This window comes from Lagopus leucura, unplaced genomic scaffold (assembly GCF_019238085.1).
Source record: "Lagopus leucura isolate 7727_CA_CO unplaced genomic scaffold, USGS_WTPT01 140-20_obj-0_obj, whole genome shotgun sequence".
NCBI classification, from domain to species: domain Eukaryota; kingdom Metazoa; phylum Chordata; class Aves; order Galliformes; family Phasianidae; genus Lagopus; species Lagopus leucura.
In genome coordinates, this window is record NW_024968759.1 from 578 (window position 1) to 24,343 (window position 23,766).

The 23,766-nt window shown below is 53.1% G+C and overlaps 1 protein-coding gene across 1 annotated transcript; it reads left to right on the forward strand.

Moving 5' to 3' along the window:
* Positions 1-6,786: 6,786 nt before the first annotated feature.
* LOC122193835 (metabotropic glutamate receptor 4) lies at positions 6,787-23,225 on the forward strand. The gene is made up of 8 exons (XM_042894719.1): positions 6,787-6,920; positions 8,120-8,274; positions 8,571-8,711; positions 12,181-12,381; positions 13,233-13,369; positions 13,913-14,848; positions 19,465-19,711; positions 22,376-23,225. The coding sequence occupies exons 2-8, from the start codon at positions 8,172-8,174 to the stop codon at positions 22,423-22,425; spliced, it is 1,815 nt and encodes a 604-aa protein (XP_042750653.1). The 5' UTR covers positions 6,787-6,920; positions 8,120-8,171; the 3' UTR covers positions 22,426-23,225.
* The last annotated feature ends 541 nt before the right edge of the window (positions 23,226-23,766 follow it).

Consider the following 23,766-nt stretch of genomic DNA (forward strand, 5'->3'; position numbering starts at 1 on the left):
CCATTACACCAGCACTGGGAGCGGGCGAAGGATCCTTCCTCTCCTTTTACAGCCTGTTCTTCTATGTCTGGCTCTCATTTGCACTCCTCCAGCACCATAAAGCAGCCGACAATTTATTTCTGCTTTAAGGTGTCTGCAGACTGGCAGGGTGATGTAGCAGGGCTGCTGCAGGGCTGAGGATCCGGCCCTGGCCGCCGTATGTCACGCAGCAGGACTGCGGGGTGCAACGCCTGGGGACGCAGCAGTGCCTCCCCACAGCCCCCGTCGCCCCCCTCTGCGTGCTCCTCCAGAACGCCGCCGCGCTTCATTTCTCATGCCAAGCCTGAGCGTTCCGAGTCGGTTTTTATTTCCATCAGGCAATAATGCTCATTGCTGTAGTTAGCAGTTAGCATTCAAGCTGTTTGCTTTCTGATGCATTAGCAACTTGACCTTCAGTTTCGATTGCGAGCGAATCCTCGTGCTAAACCCGCTGCGGCGCCGCGGTCACGGCACAAACCAACCCCTCACCAGTGGGTTGGGAAGGAAGGAATTCACCCCAGGGCAATGTGTGCTGCTGAGTGACCCACAGAGAACCGCCCTGCAGCTGCGGGCTGCAGCCTGACCCTGCAGAGCCATTAGGTTTTATATACTGCAATTACTCCTAGGCCCCCGGGGGCTGCACCGATGGCTGGACGGCCGTCATTCATCAGCGTGGAGGTTTTTCAGGTGCTGGCGTTGCAAAGGCTGTGTTTCATTCAGGCACTTTTCGGCATTTGAAACGCATTCTCTTATTCCACCAGAGCGCCCTGCAAAGACAGTGGGTGTTACGAGTGTTTGCATCGAGGTTGGCCCCAAGGCCAGCAGTGGGCTGTCCCAACCCACGGTGTCACTTCGAGGGGATGGAGCTGCCTGCCGTCCCCGGGCTCTGTGTGCTGACACCTCCAGTGTCGCTCGAGATCTTGGAGATGAAGGATGAGATTTATGCTTATGTAATGGGACTGGTTGGTGCACAGCGTGTTGTGCCACGCGTCATAATGTGCCGCGCTCTGCTTTGTGAAGAGGGCAATATTTCTAGGCAAATGCAAGGCTCCTCAGTCGCGTGCCTGGATCAATTTCACACTGTCATTTCCCCCCTCTCTTGTTTTATCCTTCGCTGAGTTTCCTATATTTTTAGTTAAGAGCCTGATACATATTTGTGATGCATTTGTTCATTACCATGTGACATCCATGGCTGTCGTTCTGCTCTGCGCTGGGCTCATTACTTTTGGCTGATGCATCAGAATGTCACCCCCAAAAGGGGCTCTGACACTCACAGTTTGGGCAACGCCAAACGTGGGCTGCTCCCAAATCTTAGGGTGCAAGCAGACACCGGGTACCACTGGCAATGGGTTTGGTGCACAAGGCTCACCATGGGTATCTGCTGACTCTGGGCAGCTCCCTGTGCTGTGCCCTGTGGGTGGGATGCCCGTGCATCTCTGATCATCTTCTACCCAGGGACCAAAATGCGGGCTGTACCCATCCAGCAGCACAGCCCATTGGATGCCTGTGGGCAGAGCCCTGCTCACGGTCAGGTCCCAGCATCCTCCTGCTGCAGACACAAAGGGGTGGGATGGGGACAGGGAGCTCCACAGGCCCTGGGAGCATGCTTGTGACACCAAGGCTCTAATGCCATCACTGCTCTGTGTTTCCAAATTCTTGCAGGCTCTTGCAGTATTTCCTGGGCTTTTTTTTCCCTGTTCCCTCCCCTTCTTCTTTCTCTTTTCTTTCTATTCAAGCCAATGTTGTGTGTTACAGTGCAGACAGGAGACTGCTCTGAATGGCCTCCTGCCTCAGTTTCTCCACCTAAAGTAACCTTGCTGTCCTCAAGCTGTTTGCTGGTGGGTGCCAAAACCCCCCGATGTCCCCCAGCTCCCTTCAGACCCAGGGCTTGGGTAGTGTGTGTGCCTGCAATCTGCCTGTACATGAGGCTGACCTTGTATCTTTGCTGTGTTCCTGGTTACACATCTGGCTGTAATTCCTTTGTGAGCTGGAAAGCAGGGGAAGGAGAGCAGCAGGACAAAGAGGAGCTGATAGCTGTGGTCGAGGTGGGCGCTGGCTGGCAGCTGGCTCTGGGCTTTGCAGGCAGCCCACATGGCTTGTTAATATTTCTAGCACACGCTGGCTCCTGTCCCATTTCCAATGGGGTGACACGTGGTGGGACATTGTCCTCAATGTGGTCTCAGGGGGACCATGAGGGGAGGAGCAGAGCAGGGTGTGTGTTACAGGTGGTCCTTTTGTGGGGATGGTACCCATCAGTAACCCCAGGCTTTGAGGCTGTGCTCTGTCTTACTGCCCAGAAGCACTGAACCCCACAGTGCCAACACTGTGCAGCATCCCTGGGTCCAGGCTGGTGCGAAGGGAAGAGTTGCTTTTTTCCCATTCTTTTCCCCGCTGCAAATTTATTAATTACTGATTTAGCCCCAGCAACGCGGGCGGTTGAAAAGCAAACACAAATTGCTCAGATCCATAACGTCTGATGAGATTTCAAAGCACTGAAGAGCGGCAATTGAACGCATTCCAAGGCCAAGGCAGGCAGTGAGTGCCAGCAGCCTCCTGTGATGGAGGCTCAATGTGATGTAGAGCATTTGAGGGGTCTGGGATTCCACTGGTCTGGTGGGACTGGGCTGGGAGAGCTGCCTCTGCCCCCTGCTTTCCATCCCCAGGAGGAATGGGCAGAGATGCCTGTCTTGCAGTGACGTGCATTGAGATTTGCTGCATGTGGGGATGCATCAGGGCTGGTTTGGGGTGACAAAGTGGGACAGTGTCCCCAGCTCTGCCCATGACGAAGCTAGAGAAGGTGCTTTGGCAGTAGTGGGACTGGGAGCTGTGGGGTAACACAGTCCCCTCTGGGCATTGCTCTCGATGAGGCTGTGCAGTAGTGAGTGATTAGAGCTGCTGCAGTGAGGAGTGGGGTGTCTCATCCTGCATGCCCAAAGCTGTCCTCACTGCCAGGAGCTTTGCCTCTATGAGAGAGTGAGCTGTGCCCCTAACAGCTCCTCCAACACATCAGCTCCTGGAGGCTTGGAAGTGATGTGAACAATGAACACAAGGGCAGCTGCTGCAGCAACCGACTTGCCAATTAAACCTCTGGGCCTGGAGACCTTGTCTAATTGGCCTCCTTTAGGAAAGGGATGTGGGAAATGGCTGTGTGGGAGGTGGGTGGTCCCTGTTGGTCCACGCCAAGAGAGTGGTGGCAGTGAGTGACCCGGTGGCAACTTGGGCTACTGGGAGATGGAGCAGCCAGAGGTGCCCCGCTTTGGCCTCCTGCCCCAGCTTGGCTATGGGTTTGCAATTTCCCTGCACATCCCTGTGCCAAACAAGCACGGGGCTGCTGCTCCTCATGCCAAGCCATTTACAACATACCCCCACAGCCATGCTGTGTGCGCTCTGATGCCCCCGCAGTGCCCTGGGAGCGCTCCCAGCCCGGAGGGGTCCCCACACACCTCTGTTTGCAGCACAGCTGAGTCAGCCCCCGCATTTCTCCAACCCAATGCGTTTGCACAGTGCTTTGCAGCTCTGCAGGGAGCCCGAGCAAAGCGCTCCCTGATTGATGGTGTATGTTAGCGACAGCAAAAGCTTATTATCTACCTGCAATCAAGAGGGCACTTGAGCGCTGCGCTTCCTGGAGCAGCTGTGCTCCCACCGAGCCCTTAATGGTAGAGATTAAACCCTGACCTGTGTTTGACAACACGTGTTAACCCCACTGTAATGAGGAGAGTACCCGGGAGAGAGGCCAATGGATGCTGGGAGGTGACCCCGTGGGAAGGGGGACATGGCCACGTGCTGAGTGTTTTGCTGAGTATTTCCCCCTCTGATGCTGTGGGTCTGCACTGTCCCAGCTGGGAGCTGCAGCTCTGGGTGCAGGAGTGCTGGCCCAGCCCATGGCAACTGTGCAGCTGGACCCGTGCTGCATGTTGGAGGCTTCTTGCTGCAAATGCTCTGCACCCTTTGGTGCCGCACGTCAGCAATGACAGGATGCAGTATTGCAGTCGAGCATCCTCACATCGGGTATCTCCCAGCTGCTTGTGGGCGCTTCTCCAGTCTCCTGCTCCTCTTTGGCTCTCCCTCAAAACTGGGGGAGGAGAGGTGTTGCCAGAGCTCAGCTCCTGCCCCCTCCCCAGCCATAGGGCCCCACAGGCAGGGCGCAACACTGCGCTGCTGGAGGAGGGAGAGCAGCCACTGCATCGCCATCACCGTCTCCTCCCCTGCTCCTTTGCCATAAAGGAGTGTTTTGACTAAATGGATTTTTGCATGGAGACAGCAGGAGCATCGTGGCAAATCCCCTCCCTACAGCAGAGCAGGAGGGAGGTGTGTGTGTGTGTGTGCTATGAATAATGCAGGCACTAAAAGCTGGGGCTGCTGGAGCACTGAGATGCTCACCGCTCTGCCCTGCCCCAGCCTCCCCCACTGCCATTGGCCTCTTTTTCCAGACCATTAATTAAAGAGAAAAAAAATACGTAATTTGTGTTGCCAGCGTTTGCATAATGGGTGGAGGAGGACTCTGGGGCTTTCACCTGGGCCACTTCTGTGTTGCTATTTTGGAGTACAGAGAGCCCCAATTAGCTTTAATAAACTGGAAGCGGTTGCAGACACGGCTGTCTGTCCTTAGGGCAGTTTTCCAGCCTTGCTAGAGTTCCCTCCTTGCTTTTCCCACCTGCTGTCCTGGCTGCATCCCGCTCCCGTGCCCTGCACTCTCCAGCCGCTGCAGTAATAAATTCCTCATTATGCCCTAATTGCCCGTATCCTTTTTTTGTTACCTTCCTCGTTAGTGTGATTTAACGGAGCTGCTGCGTAACTCAGCCACTTCTGAATTGCCATTGATTTCTTCTCCTTTCCTATTTATTTATGGGCCCATCTCTTGTGCCACCTCCTCATCCCATGCATGCAAGCAGCAAGCCCTTGCTGGTGGCAACGTTTGTCCCCTTATTTTTCTGGGCATTGGTGTTGCTCAAAGCAGATAAATGAAGAATGAATGCATGGGAAGAACCTAACGCAGACCCCTCTCTGCTGCCCTGGGGAAATCCCAAAGCTGGATTTGCTGCAGCGCGCTGGGAAGAGGTTGGTGCTGCAGATGCTGAGTGCACACTTGGACCCTCGTGTCCCTGTGCTGCCCACCTGTGTGCAGGAGCATGCAGCGCTGTGCGAGCCTGGAGCAGGATGCACTGCTGGGAGCATCGCAGCGTCACAGTGCTGTGCTGGCCTCAGCACTGTCACACAAGTGTGTGCACTCCCGCTTGACCGCACCGGGCTCTTGGAAGGCTCTGGTGTTTGCAAACTACTGCTTTGGTTGGAATTTCTTCTTCTATTGCTATGGAAACTGTAATTAAGCTGCACTGGCTCCATAGGCACAGCCACCATCCCCGGGCAGCGATGTGTCTGTCCCGCTGGCACTGCCGGCTGCTGCCCGCCGAGCTGTCCGGGAATCTGTTTATCCAACTCCCTCCTCTCCATCCATCTGGTTCCCCAGATGGGAAACAAGCAGCAAATTGGCCCAGTTTCTTCTTACTGGAGGGAAAAAGAATAAAAATGAAACGTCTCAGCGGTTTGGGTGCATTGGGAATGCAGTGAGCAGAGCTCCAGGCCCAACGGGATCAGCCCCTCTCCGCCAGTGGGCTGCAAAGGACATCATTTTGCTGGAGGGACTGAATCCTCCCATCCCAGTGGCTCCTGTCCTCCTCCTACCCCTCCCCAGTGCTGTAATCTGGGGAATCTCAACCCTCTGCTAATTGCTCTGACCTTTGCTTGAGCAGGGATCTTCTAGTGGCAGGTGAATATCAGCTGTGTCATTTGCTATGCAAATCGACACCATCAATTACATCCTGAAGGTCCTGCAATCTTTAATTTTCTCTCTCATCTCTCTCCCTTTATTGGCATCTGTGGTAATGCTGGAGCAGGAGGGCCTTGGCTTTTTGGAGCTGGGAACCCAGCAGCTACATGCAGGGATGCGTCCAGCTGCCAGCTTCTCCTTGTCTCTTTTAATTTTAATTTTAATTAGCTGCTTCTGCACATGCCCCATGGCTGGCTGGGTGATTGGCTTAGGAGAATCTCCCCAGCCCAGAAGGAGGAACCTGGGGGTGTCTGGGTATGGAGTGAGGCTGCAGGGAAGGGAATGAATCCCTTTGCGTGGTTGTGCTGCTAATCCAGAGCCAAAGGGCTCTGCCAGGGCTGTGTCCCATTAATGACTCTTCCTAAGTCCTGTATTTGACCACTGGATGAGTAGAGCCCTTTGCAAAAAGCCAGCACTGGTGCTTGAAGTGATGGCTCTGCATGGGAACGGTGGCAGTTTGAAAATCCTGAGCCTCTGGATAGGGAGTTCGTGCCCATTGGGGATGGGGTGTGATGTGGTGTGGATTGAAATGGTGGGTGGGAAGCAGGGGTGAGCTGCTGAGATGCTGGATGAGAGGAAAGGATGCACTGAAGGCTGCAGAGGAGAGGAAAGGTACTGGGGAGGCCTCGTGTGCGTGTCCCCCATGGTGTGTACTGTGCTCCCATGCTGATCCCCAGGCTTGGTGCAGCCACTGCGGGACAGCCTCCAAATGTGGGACCCCCCGTGGGGTGGCTCTGGGTGGGTTTGGGGAACATCAGCTTCTGTTGGCGCAGCTGGGTCAGCGCATGGGACCACGGGGGATGGCACAGGGAGGAGCCCCTGGCTGTGGTGCAGGTGGGCTGCGGAGTCCCACGTCTGTGCGTCGCAGGGCTGTGGGATGGGGCTGTAAACATGGGGTGGGATTGGGAGGGTCTCACTGCTGGGCTGTCTGTGCTGCAGGCGGTGTGTGCGTGGCCCAATCCGTCAAGATCCCACGGGAGCCCAAGCCTGGAGAGTTCGACAAAATCATCCGCCGCCTCCTGGAGACTTCCCACGCACGGGCGGTCATCATCTTCGCTAACGAGGATGACATCAGGTGCAGAGGGGCTGGGAGGTGGGCGAGGATGTGCTGCAGGGTGGGACAGATATGTGTGCAACATGGAGGGGATGCACCTTGCAGCGTGGCACAGATCTGTCAGGGCTGACTTCCAGCCGGCCACCTGGCTGCTTTCTGCCATTGAACTGCAGCAACGCAGAGCTCAACAGAGAGAAATCTGCATTCTGCTGGCTCTGTAAAGCCTCAGCCCACCAGTGCAGATTCTGGAGTCCCCTCCTCGCTGCCCACCAGCCCTGCAGCCATGCCTGGAGCTGATGAGCAGCTCCACAAATGCAGCGACATCTTGCAGCTCTTAGAATCTCAGAATTGCTTGAGTTGGAAGGGACCCTTAAAGGCCACTTGGTCCAGCTCCCCTGCAACGAACAGGGGCATCTGCAGCTAGATCGGCTTGCTCAGAGCCTGTTCGTGTTTATGGAACTCTTGTTGATGATGGAGCAGAGTGATTCACATGGAGCTACCCCTGATTTCCTAAGTATCTAATTTATTAATCAGCAAACATTATGTAAATGTGGGTAAACTGCGATTTTAAATCAGTTTACATCAGATGTGCAAGTGCTCCGAGTTTCTTCCTTCCTTCCTTAATAGAAATGTCTGCAAACGTGACATTTACGTGGCTGTGTGTTGAGAAACAGGGGATTTACCTTGCTGTGCAAATGGCAAGCCCCATTAACTGGAGTTTGCAAGCATTTACCCATCCAAATAGGATTATATTGGGTGAAGAGAGGTTTTCACACACCAGCTTGCACGTGGCAGCGCATGGCTTTAACCAGGGCATGGCACAGCCCTCATCCAGGCCCTGGCAGTGCTGGATGGCTCTCTCCCGTTCTCAGACATGCTGATCAGAGCTGGGAGCACACAAGCTCTCCGGTGCCGCTGAATTAATTCCTGCTGCAGCATAACCTGATTATTTTTTTTTAATATTGGGTAATTAAGGGGGAAGTCAGCAAATATGCAAATGGGGAGAAGCAGCCTGTGCCCAGGCTGGAGAGGATGGAGAGTGTTGGAGCGGAGCAGTGGTTTGTTCCCATGTACCCAGTGTGTGTGGTGCTGATGGAGTGTTGGGAATGGGAGATGCAAAAGGGTCTGAGCCTCACTCCCATGCCATGCTGCTGTCTCTTTGGGATGGGCACAGAGCTGCATCCCAATCCTGAGCAGCACCCGTTGCTTTCTCTCTGCAGAAGAGTGCTGGAAGCAGCCAAGAGGGCGAACCAGACAGGGCATTTCATCTGGATGGGCTCAGACAGTTGGGGCTCCAAGATCTCCCCAGTGCTGCACCTGGAGGAAGTGGCTGAGGGCTCTGTCACCATCCTGCCCAAGCGTGTGTCTGTCAAAGGTAAGAAGCTGTGCTCAATGGTTTGCTCATCTCCTTCTTAGCTGCCCTCCTGATGGCATCCCATCAACACAAGGTTTGTGCTAAGGCAGGCTTTGCATTTCCCAGAGCAATGCTCCCAGTTTCCCATCTCACCTTCTTGCTTTGCTTGGGTGGCCGCGGGGACGAAACTGCTTGCAGTCTTACTCTTCCCAATTGCTCCCAAAACATTTCCCTCTGCTTGGTGGCTTTGGGGTCATGTTGAGCACCTCCCTACCAGCCCAGGGGCTCACCCCCTCTGTCCCCTCTTCCCCGGGCAGGTTTCGATCGCTACTTCTCCAGCAGGACACTGGACAACAACCGCCGCAACATCTGGTTTGCTGAATTTTGGGAGGAAAACTTCCACTGCAAGCTGAGCCGACACGCGCTGAAGAAGGGCAGCAGCATCAAGAAGTGCACCAGTAAGGAGCACTGCTTGTTTGCTAACCAGCAGTAAGGATGCTGCAGGGTCATGTGGGCTCTGTGGGGATGTGAAGATGATGCCCAGGGTGGACATGAGAAGCGTTTTGCTTGCTTTCTCTTTATGACTTCTCAACTCATCCATGTCTTTGTTGCTCAGGAGCTGCCAGCCCAGCTCAAGGAGTTGCATGGCAATTGGTGCTCCACCAGTGGTGGGCTCGGTGCTAAGCGGGCTTTTGGGACTAAGCAAAAAAAAACATGTGGGAATGATGCTCCAGAAATGCTCTTGACCGTCCCTGTGTGCTGTGTGTGACCTAGGAAATGCATGGAATGTGTTTGGTTTGTGTGTGCTCGGTCCTGGTCCCAGGGCTGCTCGCTGCCTCTCACAATCGGTATGCTTCTCCCTTCCCTTGACTCCATCATCTGCAGGCACCACATCACCCACATTTTGGGCTAAATTCTGCATTAGAGTTCGGACACCTGCCTTTTTCTCACCTTGGCAGAGGCGCTGCTGTCCTGTGAAAGTCACAAAGCCATCGGTGCACCCTTATTCCCTTGCAAACAGCTCCTATCTCACCTGAGCACGCCCCAGACAAGGCACTGCCGGCAGCAAAATGCATCTGATTGTAGTGTGGTAGGAGGTGAACACCCCAGGAAACGTGCTGTTTGCCCTTGTCTCCTTGCAGACACCCTTGTGCTGCTGCAGGCAGGGAATGGAGCATCCTGGGGTACTTTGACCCCAGCAGAGCTCTGTTCCAAGCTCCTGACCTTCTCCTTAAACCCCACGGGGTGTTTTTAGCCACTTCTAGCTCACACGGGCTTGTAGGGATTAGTGCAGCAAACAAGGCAAACAGGGGATCTGTCTTGCTGACAGCGCTGCTGCCGAGGTGACGCTTGGAGGCTCAAGAAGGTGACATGTTTACTGAGAGATGGGAGAGATTTACTGCCTGCCTGGCACCGGCTGAAGACAGATAACAGCCTGGTGGCTGGAAGGCTGCAGCTGGCAGGACGTGAGGACACGGGCACGTCCCCACATCCTTGGGAGGGACATCGGAGCCTGGTGCCATGGGGTGACAGACCTGGCCTTGCCTGTGCAGTTTGATCACAAAGGGGCTGTTTTTTCTTTTTTTTTTTTCTTTTTTTTTAATCTCCTTTCACAGCTGTGAGCACTTTCACCCTTGAAAGTGTTTCCCAAAGGATCTGATTTGGGGATGCCTCTTTTGGAAGGGCTTTTTGGAACTGCAGCTTCTCCAAGCAGCCTAATGTCTGTTGTGTGGGCTGAGTTTGCTAAGCTGGATGGACAGCAAGAAAACGTGCTCATGTCCACACTCTTGGGTATCCGAGAGCTCCTGACTTTTGTGGATTGCATCAGGGAATGCCCAGCGCTGAGAGATGCATGAGGAGGTCTTGCAAAGCACTGATGTCTTCATCTTCATAGTAATGTAGCATTTAAGCAAGCGATATTTCAGGGCCAAGGTGTTAGTGAAGGCAGCTGAAACCATGACGTGGCAAATGTCCTAGGGACTGTCTTTAAATTATCTGAATTTGTCGGGAAATAAATTATGAAAATTAATAAATAATTATAAATAATTAATAAATAGTAATATAATAATAAATAATAATAAATAATTATAAAAATAAATTATCTCCCAAACATTTGCTTGGCAGATGAACAGAGGGGAAAAAACGCAGGGCCGGAAGTAAATAACCAGCCCATGCAGTGCTGTGCACTCCGCTTTGCAAGGCTGATGCAAACACCTGTTTGGGATGGCTTTGCAGAAGGAGTTGTATGGACTTTTCAGCTTCTGGTGTGGGAGGAGCCCAAACCATGCAGAGAAATGGCAACTTTGCTTTTGCATCCCCAAACCAGGCTGCAAGGTGCCCGCCACCAAGCAGGACAACCTACCAGTCCTCCAGTTCTTCTCCCAGTTTTGTTCCTCTCCAGTCTGTCCCCAGTATGGCACTGCTTTTTTGTGGCAACCAATGGCTGTTCTCCAGCACAGCCCCAACAGGAGCAGCGGGGCAGGATTTGCCCTGTTTGTTTTCAATGAGATGACAAAATGCTCCTGCAAATGGGGCAGAGATGGACTGATGACAGAGATGGACTCTGCTTTCCTTAAACCCCACAGCTTCTCCAAACTGGTGGGCTCATGAAGCCCAAGGGTGTGAGTTTGTTTTGCTCCTACCGAATGCTGGTGTCAGTTGATGTACTCAGAATTACTGTTGATCTGAAATCATCCTCTGCTGGAGGAGAATGGCCCTTGGAGAGGTGCCCGCTGAGGCCCCTCATGCACTTGAAAATTAATTATCAGCCCTTTAGAACAATGCACGACCCTGCTGTTATAATCAGCGAGGTCACATCGCTTTTGCAGCCCCGATCGACAGAGAGATTCACGGAGATTTATTGTCTCCGCATCGGGAGCGCGGCATCATGAACCTCAGCGTCCTGCTCCACATCGTCTCCTTCAGCATCAGCCCCATTACCATTGTGGTGGGTGGGCGCTCGGGGGCACCATTGGGGCTGGGACACCCCCAGGGGCTCAGCGCCTGCATGCAGTCTGCTACAGCCTTGCTTTAATGGGTAATTATCTTGACAAGATAGAGTGGCTTGTCTGTGTGCTGAGATGAATGTGGGGAGAGGCCCTACGTTGAGTGAGAAGATTAATAGCCCCTGTCAATAACGTGGAAGAAAGGATAACTTGACGGGTTTCGCATGAGTAATCCCCACAAAGTCCAAAAGCATTTTTATAACTTTGAAGCATGGGCTATAAATCCCTCTCCTTGATATCATATTTTCTTGTTGGTCAGTTCGCTATCAATTTGCCTCAGTGTGCTGTCAGCTGCACCTTCATGTCTGGGGTGGTTCGTTCCCATCCCAGCATGGGGACGTGGGAATATCATCCTTTCCACTTTGTGGAACCAGGATGAGTTCTGGGTGCCCTCGGATGGAATGCTTGTGCCTCTTTGGAGGATGAGGACTGTGCCTTTTGCTGGCAGGGAAGCTCTCCTTCCATCTGCCTGGGGTCAGGGCTCCCTGGTGCAGCATCACCTCGCGGGAGATGCTTTCTTAGCTGTAATTAACAGCATGTTACATCGATCGATGTCTTCTGTTAAATGATGAACATGTTTCCAGTCCTATTAAGGGTGGTTATGACAGGAGAGGCAGGCAGCTGTTGCTGGCAATTAGTGGGTCCTTGCAGCATCCTGCAAACGGGGCTGGCAGGGGAGGCTGCAGTGTCAGGAAGGAGTGGGGCTGCTGGGGGGAACACGGGGGGCACAGGGAGACGGGGGGACTGGGAATGTGACAGAGGACGAGCAGTGTTGATGGAGGGCGCCTGGATGGCCCCTTGGTGCCAATGGTGGAGAGGGTGAGGATGGGATGCAAAACACAGCTCAGCCCTGTGTCCTGCCCAGGGATGTGGGCTCTCAGCTGCGTGCCCCATAAGCAGCACTGCTTTTGTGTGTCTGCAGACCGGGAGCGGATTGGCCAGGACTCCTCATACGAACAGGAGGGCAAAGTGCAGTTTGTCATCGACGCCGTCTACGCCATGGGACACGCTCTGCACAACATGCACAAGAACCTGTGCCCCGGCAAGGTGGGGCTGTGCCCCAGGATGGACCCGGTGGATGGCGTGGAGCTGCTCAAGTACATCCGCAACGTCAACTTCTCAGGTCTGGGGCTCTGGGGAGCCAGTCCTGCTTGCTGGGTGTCCTCTGCTATGGGTGACACAGCACCCACAACTTGCTGTCTTGCATCGCTGCTGGCAGAGGTCCCACAGCATCATGCTGCTGTGCCCTTGTCTGTCCTCAGATCTCTGGAAATGCATCTTTTCCTCTGCTCCACCTCTTTAATAAACATTTTCTGTCTTGTCCTCCTGATTGTTTCTATTTATCTCCTCTCTCTGATCTCCTCTGCAGTGTCTCCTATTTATTTTTCCCTCTTGCTTGGTTTTTCTCTTCCCTCCTTTTATTAGTGTTTATTAGCTGACTTAACATTAAAACTATTTTTCACTCTTTCTTAAAAGAAGTGGTAATATGGCCATTGTAACAGCACTCCCTACATGGCACCACCAATGAATTCCAGCTCTTGGTGGGACTGCTGGGCTGATCTGTGGCTCCCCAAATGGTCCTTGCACCAGCTCAGGCTCAGGAATGGTTTCCTTCCTCCTTTTCTCCCCCTTCCTTCCTCCTTTTCTTCCCCTTCCTTCCTCCTTTTCTCCCCCTTCCTTCCTCTTTTTCTCCCCATTCCTTCCTCCTTTTCTCCCTTTTCATCCCTACTTCTCTCTCTTTTCCCTCATTTCTTCTCCTTTTCTTCTCCCTTTTCTCCTCTCTATATTCCTTTTTTCTTCCATTCCTTTTTTTTTCCTAAGCACTTTTTTCACCTGGAGCCCAGGCTGGCACTGTCCTGGCTGCTTGCAGCAAGGATCCCATGCTGGGGTGAAACACCAAACCCTTGGATGCCATCATTCATGGCACTCTGTGCTGCTGGGAGATCTGGGTGCTGAGCCGTCCCTCTCCTGTAGGCATTGCTGGGACTCCAGTGACCTTCAATGAGAATGGAGATGCACCAGGACGTTACGACATCTACCAATACCAGATCAGGAACTCCACTCCTGAGTACAAAGTCATCGGGCACTGGACCGACCACCTCCACCTGAAGGTAAGGCAGGGGATTGTCTTGCAGCATCTGAGACTCAAGGGACACCTGGATGCAAAGTCAGGCCGCCAAAGCTGTGGTTTGGAGAACTTCAGCAGGTGTTTGGTTCAAGCATCAGCTGGAGCACTTCTTAAATGAAAAAAGGCCAAGGAGCCTGGAGAGGGGGAGGCTCTGGGGAGACTTCACTGTGGCTTTCCATAGTACCTAAAGGGAGCTTATGAACAAGAGATAGACTGACATTTCACATGGTCTGATAGTGATAGGACAAGTGGGAATGGTTTTAAATGAAAAGAAGATAATTCAGGTTAGATGTTAGGAGGAAATTCTTTACGCAGAAGGTGGTTAGACCCTGGCACAGGGTGCCCAGAGAAGCAGTGGTGCTCTGTCCCTGGAGGTGCCCAAAGCCATGGATGGGGCAGCCTCATCTGCTGCAAGGCAACCAGCCCATGGCAGGGGTTGGAACTAGATGGGCTTTAAGGACCCTTCCAACCCAAACATCCTATGATGTGACATGACCAGTGGGCCTGGTGCCATCTCGCCCCACAGGTGGAGAACATGCTGTGGCCAGGGGGTGGGAGCCAGCTCCCCAGCTCCATCTGCAGCCTGCCCTGCAAGCCTGGCGAGAGAAAGAAGCTGGTGAAAGGCATCCCCTGCTGCTGGCACTGCGAGCGCTGCGATGGCTACCAGTACCAACTGGATGAGTTCCACTGCAAGCGGTGCCACTTCAACGAGCGGCCCAACGAGAACCACACCAGCTGCACGCCCATCCCCATCATCAAGTTGGAGTGGAGCTCCCCGTGGGCTGTGGTACCCGTCTTCATTGCCATCGTGGGCATCATCGCCACCCTCTTCGTGGTGGTCACCTTCGTGCGCTACAACGATACGCCCATCGTCAAGGCGTCGGGGCGGGAGCTCAGCTATGTCCTGCTGACGGGCATCTTCCTCTGCTATGCCACCACCTTCCTCATGATCGCCGAGCCTGATCTGAGCACGTGCTCCTTGCGACGCATCTTCCTCGGGCTTGGCATGAGCATCAGCTACGCCGCGCTGCTCACCAAAACCAACCGCATCTACCGCATCTTCGAGCAGGGCAAGAAGTCGGTGAGTGCCCCGCGGTTCATCAGCCCCGCTTCCCAGTTGGTCATCACCTTCAGCCTCATCTCGCTGCAGCTCGTGGGCGTCTGCATCTGGTTCATCGTGGACCCGTCCCACTCTGTCATTGACTACGAGGACCAGCGGACTACAAACCCCCACTTTGCTCGGGGCATCCTCAAATGTGACATTTCGGACCTCTCCCTCATCTGTTTGCTTGGGTACAGCATGCTTCTCATGGTCACCTGCACTGTGTATGCTATTAAGACCCGTGGGGTCCCGGAGACCTTTAACGAAGCCAAACCCATCGGGTTCACCATGTACACTACTTGCATTGTGTGGTTAGCCTTCATCCCTATATTTTTTGGGACGTCGCAGTCAGCAGAGAAGGTAAGGGAGGTGGAGGGGAGCAGTGTGGCTGGTGGACCTGTGGGCTGCCAGGAAGGGGCTGAGCAAGGAGGGATGCTTTTTCATGAACCATAAGAATATCTTAAGTTGGAAGGGACCCATGAGGACGTGGTCTTGCTGGCTTGGATATGGTAGTAGGAAGCACTGATTTGAAACCCCTTCTTCACTCGGGAGGGTTTTTTGTGATTTTCCTCATTCTTCCCTTCCTGTCTTGTGTCATTTCCCCTCCCCCCCTTTTTCTGCACACTGTAATCCCCATTGCTTCTCTCTGAACAAGGATGGTGGAGGCTGTCTGCTGCTGGGTGGGGAGGATGGGCCCATGGGGCATCTGGGGATTGGGCAGGTCCAGGCCCAGCGTCATTAGCACCAAGGAAAAGCAACCCTGACCTCTACCTGTCTTTTCTCCTATGCCAAATCAGTGCTCTCTGAAATCCCCCAGAGCTGGGAGCAGCTGGAGATGAGGGAAGGGAGGAGCAGAACCCCTCAGCACTTCAGCAGGGCACACGGCACCTTGTGCCTTCTCACTCGATTGCCGCCTTGCTGCGCTTTTAATTAACACCCGTTTGTTTGACAACACGATGCTGACAGCAAATTCCTCAGCGTGGCTGTGAATCACACAGGCTGTGATGGGACGTGTGGCCCTGCTGGAGCTCTGAGTGCCACTCTGCAGCACTGCACAGGATGGGCAATGCGAGCAGTGGGTCTGCTGAAACCCCCACCACCCCATCCGCCTGCCTCCCTCCCTGTGCTGGGGGCAGTGCGTGCTCTACCAGCCTGGATGAAACCCATGCTCAAGTGAGAACAAAGGAAAAAATCTCATGAATGAGAAAAAATCCCCTTTGCCTGCCAGACAGAATGGGAATCGCGTTTGTGTTACATGCGAGCAGCTCACGCCTGCCAGCCCTGCGCTGCCTGCAACAAATAAACCTCACTGCTGCTATTCCCTACAAATCCCTGGCATCAACATCCCCAGGGTGACTGCCACTCGGATTCCCCTTCTGGATCCATCACAATTAGGGTAATTATCCCCTGAGTGTGTCCCCATTGATGCTGAGCTGCTGAAGCAGTGCATTTTGGAAGCACGTATTACAAGAGTTGGCTTGCTGCAGATCTTTTGCTGTGGGCACTGGGCTTTGCAAGTGTCCTGGAGTGCTGGCTCTGCTCAGAGCACCGAGTTTGTACTCACACCTTGAGCTTTGCCTCAGCTAAAAAATCCCTTACCAAGGCATCCTGCTCTGGCTAGAGGAGTGAAGGAGAATTAAAGGAAATAAATGGAGCCTCTCGCAGCATTTCCATTTTGATGAGATGGCAGGGGAGATACTAACAAGAAAGCAGGTTTTTTAAGAAATTATTGCAAAACAAAAGCTCCCTTAAAGCCACCTTAATGTGCTCGGCATACTGTGGGTAATAAAGATGGAAATGATAATGATTGTAGATTATGCGCAAGGTTGCTCACCTCTTCACTGCAGCTTGTCATGGGATAATTTAGGGCTGCCGAAAGCTGGCTGTCAAGTAGCAATTCGACAATAGGCTGTGCCTCACTTCGGGGGCTTGTAACGCGCAGGGCTCCTCTGTTATTAGGCTGCTAACAAGCTGATTAGAGGTGGAAAAAGTGATGTTCCCAACTCCCCTTGGATGTGGTCTCTTTCTCAATGCCTGTCACTGCCGAGCTGTCCCAGCAGGGTTGGTGGTGGTTTGGCTCAGGATGAGGATGTGCTGCTGTAGGTGCCTTTGTGGAACGTCCCTGGGGCACGGGGTGGCTGCAGGGAGAGGAGCAGTCAGACGGATCGGGTTGGGTGCTGCTTGGTGCTGCTGGCCTCAATGTTTCCACTTTGGTTTGTGGTTTGAGGGAGAAAAAGGTCCTAAAATGTCATTGTGCAGCCTGCACGGTGGGGTGGAAGCTGGGGGTGTTTGTATGAGCATTGCCCTGCAGTGGTGTTGGCGCTGCATGGGGTGCTCTGTGGGGTGCCTTCAGATCCCCATGGGAAGGGCCACCCTCTCCTCTGCCCCTGTGCTGCCTGGACTCATCTCCATTACTGTCCCTGCAGAGCACAGGTTTTTGGGTTTTGCTGGAGTTTTTGGGATGCTGTGGGGCAACCTCCCAGCAGTGTGCAGCCCGTCTACCACAACCCCAAATGCGGATGAAAATCCCCATTTTCCTTTTATTTCTTTTTGCCTCGTGCCTACAACTTTGCATGGAGGTGGCATATTATTACAACAAGTCCCCCAAGCCTTTGCTCAAAAGAACCTCTTATCCCCACCGATCCCAGTGGATTACAGAAATAGCAAGAACAGAGGATCTAAAGAAAGAGACAATTTCCTGCGCTGATAAGGCAGCAGCTGAACAGCGGTGTCATTGTCTGGTGCTCTGTTTATCACATTTGCTTTCAGCAAGGGAAGAAGAGAGAGAGAGGATGAATAAGGAGTGTCCAGCAGTTTGCTTAGTGCTGCTGGGGAAGGGATAAGTGGGATTTTCCTTCCCCAGCACCCACTGCAGGGGCTGAGATTGATGCTGCTTGCGTAGCTTGCTCGGCCTCTTGCAATGTGTGATTATTGCCAGGTGATGCTGAACGTGGGTCATTGGTGCCTAGGTTTGGGGATCTGTGCTGGCTTATTTAGGGTTGATGAGGTCCCTGGATGCAGCAGCATCTTGGCTCAGAAAAAGGTTGGTTTCTCTGATCCAGGCAGTAAAGAAAGGGATGCTGCTGAAGGGGGAAGCGTGGTGTCCTCTGCCACCACAATGCCCATCTCAAAGGGCTTTGGGGGCAGCTCAGATGTTCTTAGTGGAGGGCGAAGGAGGGCCCTGGGTTGGAACCCAACTGAGAGAGTGGGAACCAAAATTGCATGATATGGTCGTGTTGTGGTGTGGCCAAAGGTTCAGTGTGAAGTGCTTTGTTGTTACCTTTAGACTCCAGGCTAAAATATTCCACTTTGAGCCAAGAAAGGGGGCTTGCTCTGGTGTGACACCAGCACCAGCTGTTGAAAATGGGGCTGTTTGTAGCAAATGGCACCTCAGGGAGGGCAGCCATGGTGCTCCTGTGAGACCTCCGGAGTGCTGTGGGGGGTTGGGAGGGGCTCAGAGCAGAGCTCCCTGATTGCCGAAATGCCTCCAAATCTTGAGGCACAGGTGGGAGTCAACAGCATGGAATGTAACACGAGAGCTGCAAAGCGAGGCTCCTCCAAAAGGCATCTGCTGGAGAGCAGTGGGCCAGAGAGCAGAGCCATCCATGGTGGGATACAGGGATGTCACATCGAGCTTCCCTGGTCCCCAGGGCAGGGATTGGGGTCCTGGAGCTGCTGACCCAGCACTGCCCTCACTGCTGGCAGTTCTGTTCCAGGACACTTGTGGGAAAACCTGGAGAGCTTCAGCCAATAAGAGAAGCAGGAGTAGGGGGAAAAAATAAAATAAAGGAGCAGATATTCTGGCACAGAGAGCTGTTTTGACTTTTCCTGATGAAGTGCCATTTTTATTTCTAAAATCTGCCTAAATTGGCTCTGTGTGCATATAGGGAGAAGGTGGAACAAACAAACTGGCATGTGACAGCAATAGGTTTTATTCTGGGGACAAACCAAACTTTGCAGTTGACTCACCGCAAGCTTTGGTGCTTTTTTTGCTTTTGTGCTGAGTTGGAAGGCTTTGGGGATTGTGTGGCTCCTCTTAAAAGGGGAGAACAAAACAAGAGGTTTCTTTGCATGGTTGCATCTGGATCCTGCGGGTCCTGGGGTGGGATGGCAGCCCTGGCCAAGAGCTGCTGCCTCCCACTGGCTCTCACGAATGGGACAGAACTGTGTCCCTGTACCTTATCGCTGCAGAGCACTATAGACCTTCCATGCACTGAGGCAACTTCTTGCTCCTGAGGCTCCATAAGATGCTGCCAGGAGCTGGGGCACACCAGTGGATGCCTCTGGGCTCTGCCCCCCAGATCTCATGAAACAGCAGCAGAAGAAACCCTGTGCACCAGACAGCTCTAGGATAAGGTTCAGAAAGTGCATTAAACCTCCTTGTTTAGTGATCTGCAAAGCAGCCCCAACATCTGTGCACAGCTGGAGTAAAACAAACAGTGTGTGCACAAAGCACGTGAAGACCTGGAGCTCACTCCCTGCTCAGCCAGGGGAGACCCAGGCGTGAGCCATGCAGCATAGGAGGGGATGCTGATGGAGAAGGGATGGGTGAGAGGTGGGGATGGGAGGAGGGAAAGGATCCTTTTGCCTCTCGTCGCTGCCTGCTTCAGATGCCCCTGGCTTGTGAGGAGACTGCCAAACACTTTCCATAGAAAAATGGATTATTCTACAGTCAGATTAATGGGCTTTCATTTTGCAAAACATCTGTCACTGTTAGTCCTGGACAGTGAGCGTGAAATTAGTTTTGACTGCAGAAAGGCAACGTCGGTGTGTAATATGTGACTTACATGACAACGGCCCACGAACCAGCTGGGGAGTGGGGATTACCTGGTGGGAGGTGGTGGGGCTGTAGGTGCTCCAGGCCCTAGGGATGAAGTGTCCTCCCTGTGCCCATCACCATGGCACCAGCGCCACCCATTTCACTCCGCATCCCGGTGAGCCATGTTGGACTGAGCTCATCCCTTTGTGTCTTGCAGATGTACATCCAGACCACGACGCTCACCATCTCGGTGAGTCTGAGTGCCTCAGTGTCCCTGGGCATGCTCTACATGCCCAAGGTGTACATCATCCTCTTCCACCCGGAGCAGAATGTCCCCAAGCGCAAGCGGAGCCTGAAGGCGGTGGTGACGGCGGCCACCATGTCCAACAAGTTCTCTCAGAAAGGAGGCTTCCGTCCCAATGGAGAGGCCAAATCAGAGCTGTGTGAAAACCTGGAAACACAAGGTAATGTGGCTCGTGGTGGTGGGGCAGCTGGCAGGCTGCAGCCATGCTACGCTGCACTGCGTGAGTGCAGGCAAGAGGTGTGCTCTGGTTATCTGTAATGGGAGAGAACATCATCTCCTGCCTGTTGGCAGAGCAGATTCCCTCTCCATTTGTTTATTCCCACTCTAAAAACACAATTTTTCATCACTGTAGCCACATGGATAAGATAGGACTTATCTTGCCCACTCCCTCCATCCCCTCTGCAAACCCATGTGCATTATCCCATGGGAAATGCTGGTGGGTGGCTGGGATGGGAAATATGCTGCCACTGCTACATGAGACACCAGGGCTTGCTGAAATCTGTGCGCTTGCAATGAGCATCTGGGAAAGGATCCTAATAGGAAGGCTGTTAGAATCTAATAGGAAATCCATAATAGGGTCTGGTGGGAAGATGGGTGCCCCCAGAACCCAGATGGGGCTGAGGCTGTCCTGGGGACACAGCTCTGATGTGGAGAAAGAAGCCTGGGAAATCCCTAGAAAGGGAACGTGTGACTGTTCTGCATTTGGGTTTCCAAAAATAGAGCCTTGCAGGAGGAATAAATGGTTGGAGCCAATCCTGTTGAGGTGCTTTGAGAAGAGAAATCTTATTTGGGCTAAATCTGAGAAACCCCCCATAGAAATACTAGCATTCCTCGTGCACCACCACAGTTTCTGGATTCCAGCATCAGTGGGATGGAGTCCAAACTGCTATTCCACAGATAGCCATGATTTCCTTTGTAATCCGGCTCTCACTCCCTTCCCAGTCTGAGCTATTTCATATCCCTTGGCATCATCCGTATAAGCCATGTGTTCACATCTTCCTGTGCAATGGCTCTTCTTGGCTGTAGCCCTCTATGTGTCTCCAAGGGCAGTTTCTCTGCTTAATCCACTCTTTTCATCTACCAGCGTGAGCTGTGGAAGGCAGCTATGTGGTCAGAGCCCTTTTCCCTCCATGTTGGAAGTTGCTTTTGTCAGATGCTGTCACAGCTCCTTGTGGTCTGTGGTCCCACCCCAGCGTAGCAGTGGGTGAGGGTTCCCCTCCCATTCCCTTTTGTCTGTGGGGATCTGTGGGCTCACTGGGAGCAGAGCAGCCCCCATCTGGGGAGCCAGGCTCCCCATGACATTGCTGTCAGTGGTGCTGTAGGAGCATCAGCGCATCACCTCCCTCCAGCCAAGAGCATCTCATCCACAATCCAACCCCACATCATTCCCATGTGCTCTCTGTTGCTGTGCTGAACATCCTTCTCCCCGCGGGACTCAGAGCAGCAGCCTCCAAGGCTGAGATGTGCTGGAAGCAGGAAGCTGAGCTCCTGTCTGCTGCATCTCCAGCTCCGATGTGTTGTGCATAGGGAATTGGGGAGCTGGGTGTGCAGCAGAGAGCAGCAAGCCTGGCATGACACTGCTGCTGGTGCAGGAGGCACTGAGGGGCTGTCAGTGCCAGGCAGAGGGGCTGTTCTTTGCTCTGTCACCAGCAGGTCACGCATCCTTAAATAAACAACAGAATGAATAATTCAAAGGGCTTTGATATGGGCAGATTGGCTATGAAAACACTGCAGTTAACAAATAGCTCTGTCAGCTCTAATTTCTTATGGCCTATCTAATTGTTATCTGGGAATACCAGTCGAAAATCCGCAGTGAGGTTCATTTGTCAGCGAGGCACTGAGACAAAGGGACAGCATAGAGTGGGCATGCAGGTGTCCTGTGTGGATGGCAGAGCCCGTGGGTTGCGTAAAGGACACCTCTGTACTGCTTGTAGGGCCCTGGCATTCCCTGTGTCCTTGGATGAAGGTGTCTGCTGTCATCCGTGGGGATGCTGTGGAGTGGGTTCTGCAGAGCATTGTGCCTGGCTGCAGCACCAAGAAGAGCCAAAAGCTGTGAATCGCTGCCCACAGCTCTCCCTGGTCTGTGGTTGCAGCCCAAGGACAGCTGCACAGCCTTGCAGAGAGCTGGACAATTTCTTATTCGGTGGCATTTTCCTGGCTCTGGGCTTGGCTGCAGCTTGTCCAGTGCATCTGGGACATGTGCGGCTTTGTAGCCATTGCTCCCTGCTGTGTTTGTCTCCATGCTGAGGGCTGGTGGCTTTGGGATGGTGATGGTGAGTTTGTGTGGGTGTTCTCCAAACCTGGATATGGGGTGCAGTCATCCCAGGCTGGGATGGGGCTGCGCTGGCTGCATGCTGCCGTGCACTCCTCTCTCACCGTCTGCAGAGCAGGGCCGGGGCAGGAGGAGATGCTGGGAGCATGGAGCACCTGCAGGTCTGTCTGCAGAGGATAGGTGATGTGGCTGGGGGGCACATCCTGGGGCTTCAGGATGGTCTGTCTATAGGGCTCAGCCCTTCCATCACAGCTCTGTGCCATCGCAGGAAGCCAGCACTGGTTGGATCCACGAACAAACCCCACCAGCATCTCCCCAACCAGATCGGGGTCATGGGATGGGATGAAGAACCACAGAATCACTAAGATTGGAAAAGTCCAACCCCAGCCCAGCCGCACCATGCCCACTAACTGTAACCCTCAGAGCCACATCCTCACTGTTCTGAACCCTTCCAGGGATGGTGACCCCACCACATTCCTGGGCGGGCGGCGTGCAGGGCGGTCGGGCAGATAGCACCACCTCTGCCCAGCTCACCACTGTCTCTCTTTTCAGCACTGTCCACCAAGCAGACCTACGTCAGCTACAGCAACCATGCGATTTAACTGCAGCCATCACAACCGCCTGGCACAGAGGGAGGCTGCGGGGGGAGCCGACCCCAGCGCTTACAGCAGAGCCCAGCGGGGAGCAGGACAGGGAGGTGACAGTGGGATCCTGCTCTGGGCCGGGCTGGGGGCTGAGCTCCCATTGGAAGATGATCAACAGCAGCAAAAAATAAAGTAAAAATCAAGAAACAATCGAAATTAAGCACCGACCACCGTGACGATGCATGCCTCCCCACGGAGGAACAGTGGAGCAGAGGGGATGGAGCGCGCGGAGGAGGGGACAGACTGCCGTGAATCTTTGGGTTTTTTTCCTGTATCTTGGTAAAAAAAACCAACATTTTCCCTGTTCTGGAATTCGTGAGGTTGTTTGTGGTTGTGCAGAACCTTCTGTTTTCTTTCTTTTGTTTTATTTTTAATAAATTCTCCCGTTTTCTTTTGTTCCCATCTTCCTCCGTCCCCCTTCACTCTCCCTTCTCCAACCAAATTCTCTATGTTGCAAAAAGGAAAAAGAAATAAAAAATACATAAAATTAAAAAAAAATAATTAAAAATAACTGGAGAATGAAATAAAAATAAAGTAAAACCTAGACTGTGTTCAAAGTGCTGATTTCTATAGGTGGTTACTTAATGTATGTGATGACCATATGGATTGAAATATGTCTGCTTTATGTACCGACCAGTCAAAAAAAACAAAAACACACACACACACACAGAATTACAAAGTTCAGTGCCTGGATGTTTATGAATTATTCGATGACTGTGTAGAGCATGATCATTTTTATACGAGGAGATTTCTAATAAAAGACCATGGTTTTGCACTCGGCGTTTGCTGCCTCTTGGTGACTGTTTGGTGAAGGAGTTGGGATGGGGGGAAGGTTTGGGATGGGGCTCAGCATCCTTTCTCTGTGGGTGGGTCCATGTATTGGGATGGGGCAGGGACAGAAAATGGCTCAGCATCACATCAGGACATGTGCTCATGGCTTGGGGTGGAATCTGGGGCAGAAAGGGATGAGGTCTCCTTGTTCGCCCTTTCCCAAGGATGGCTCTGTGTGCACAAAGGTATTTCCCCCTTTTTTCCCCTTTTCACAGGTGAGATCAGCTGCACCCCCATCAGGACCCAGCTGGGTTAATTAGGACATCTCTGGCTCACTGCAGCCCTGTCCTGATGCTCCCTGCGTGGAGGATGTGGCCCCAGTGCCAGCCTTGGGAGCAGCGCATTGCACCAGACATGGTGCCCAGCTTTGGAGGGCTTTGGGGTTGTCACTTCTTGTGCCTTTGTCTGTCTGCTCTGGGAGGGCACTTGGAAAGGCAAGGTAACGAGTGGTTGCTCCAAGCTCCTCTT

Bases quoted from the DNA above. Each gene is read 5' to 3' on its own strand.
- LOC122193835 (XM_042894719.1), top strand. From the start codon at position 8,172: ATGGGCTCAGACAGTTGGGGCTCCAAGATCTCCCCAGTGCTGCACCTG. The intron at 12,382-13,232 runs GTCTGGGGCTCT...CCTCTCCTGTAG, and splicing joins CCGCAACGTCAACTTCTCAG to GCATTGCTGGGACTCCAGTG. The intron at 14,849-19,464 runs GTAAGGGAGGTG...TGTGTCTTGCAG, and splicing joins CGTCGCAGTCAGCAGAGAAG to ATGTACATCCAGACCACGAC.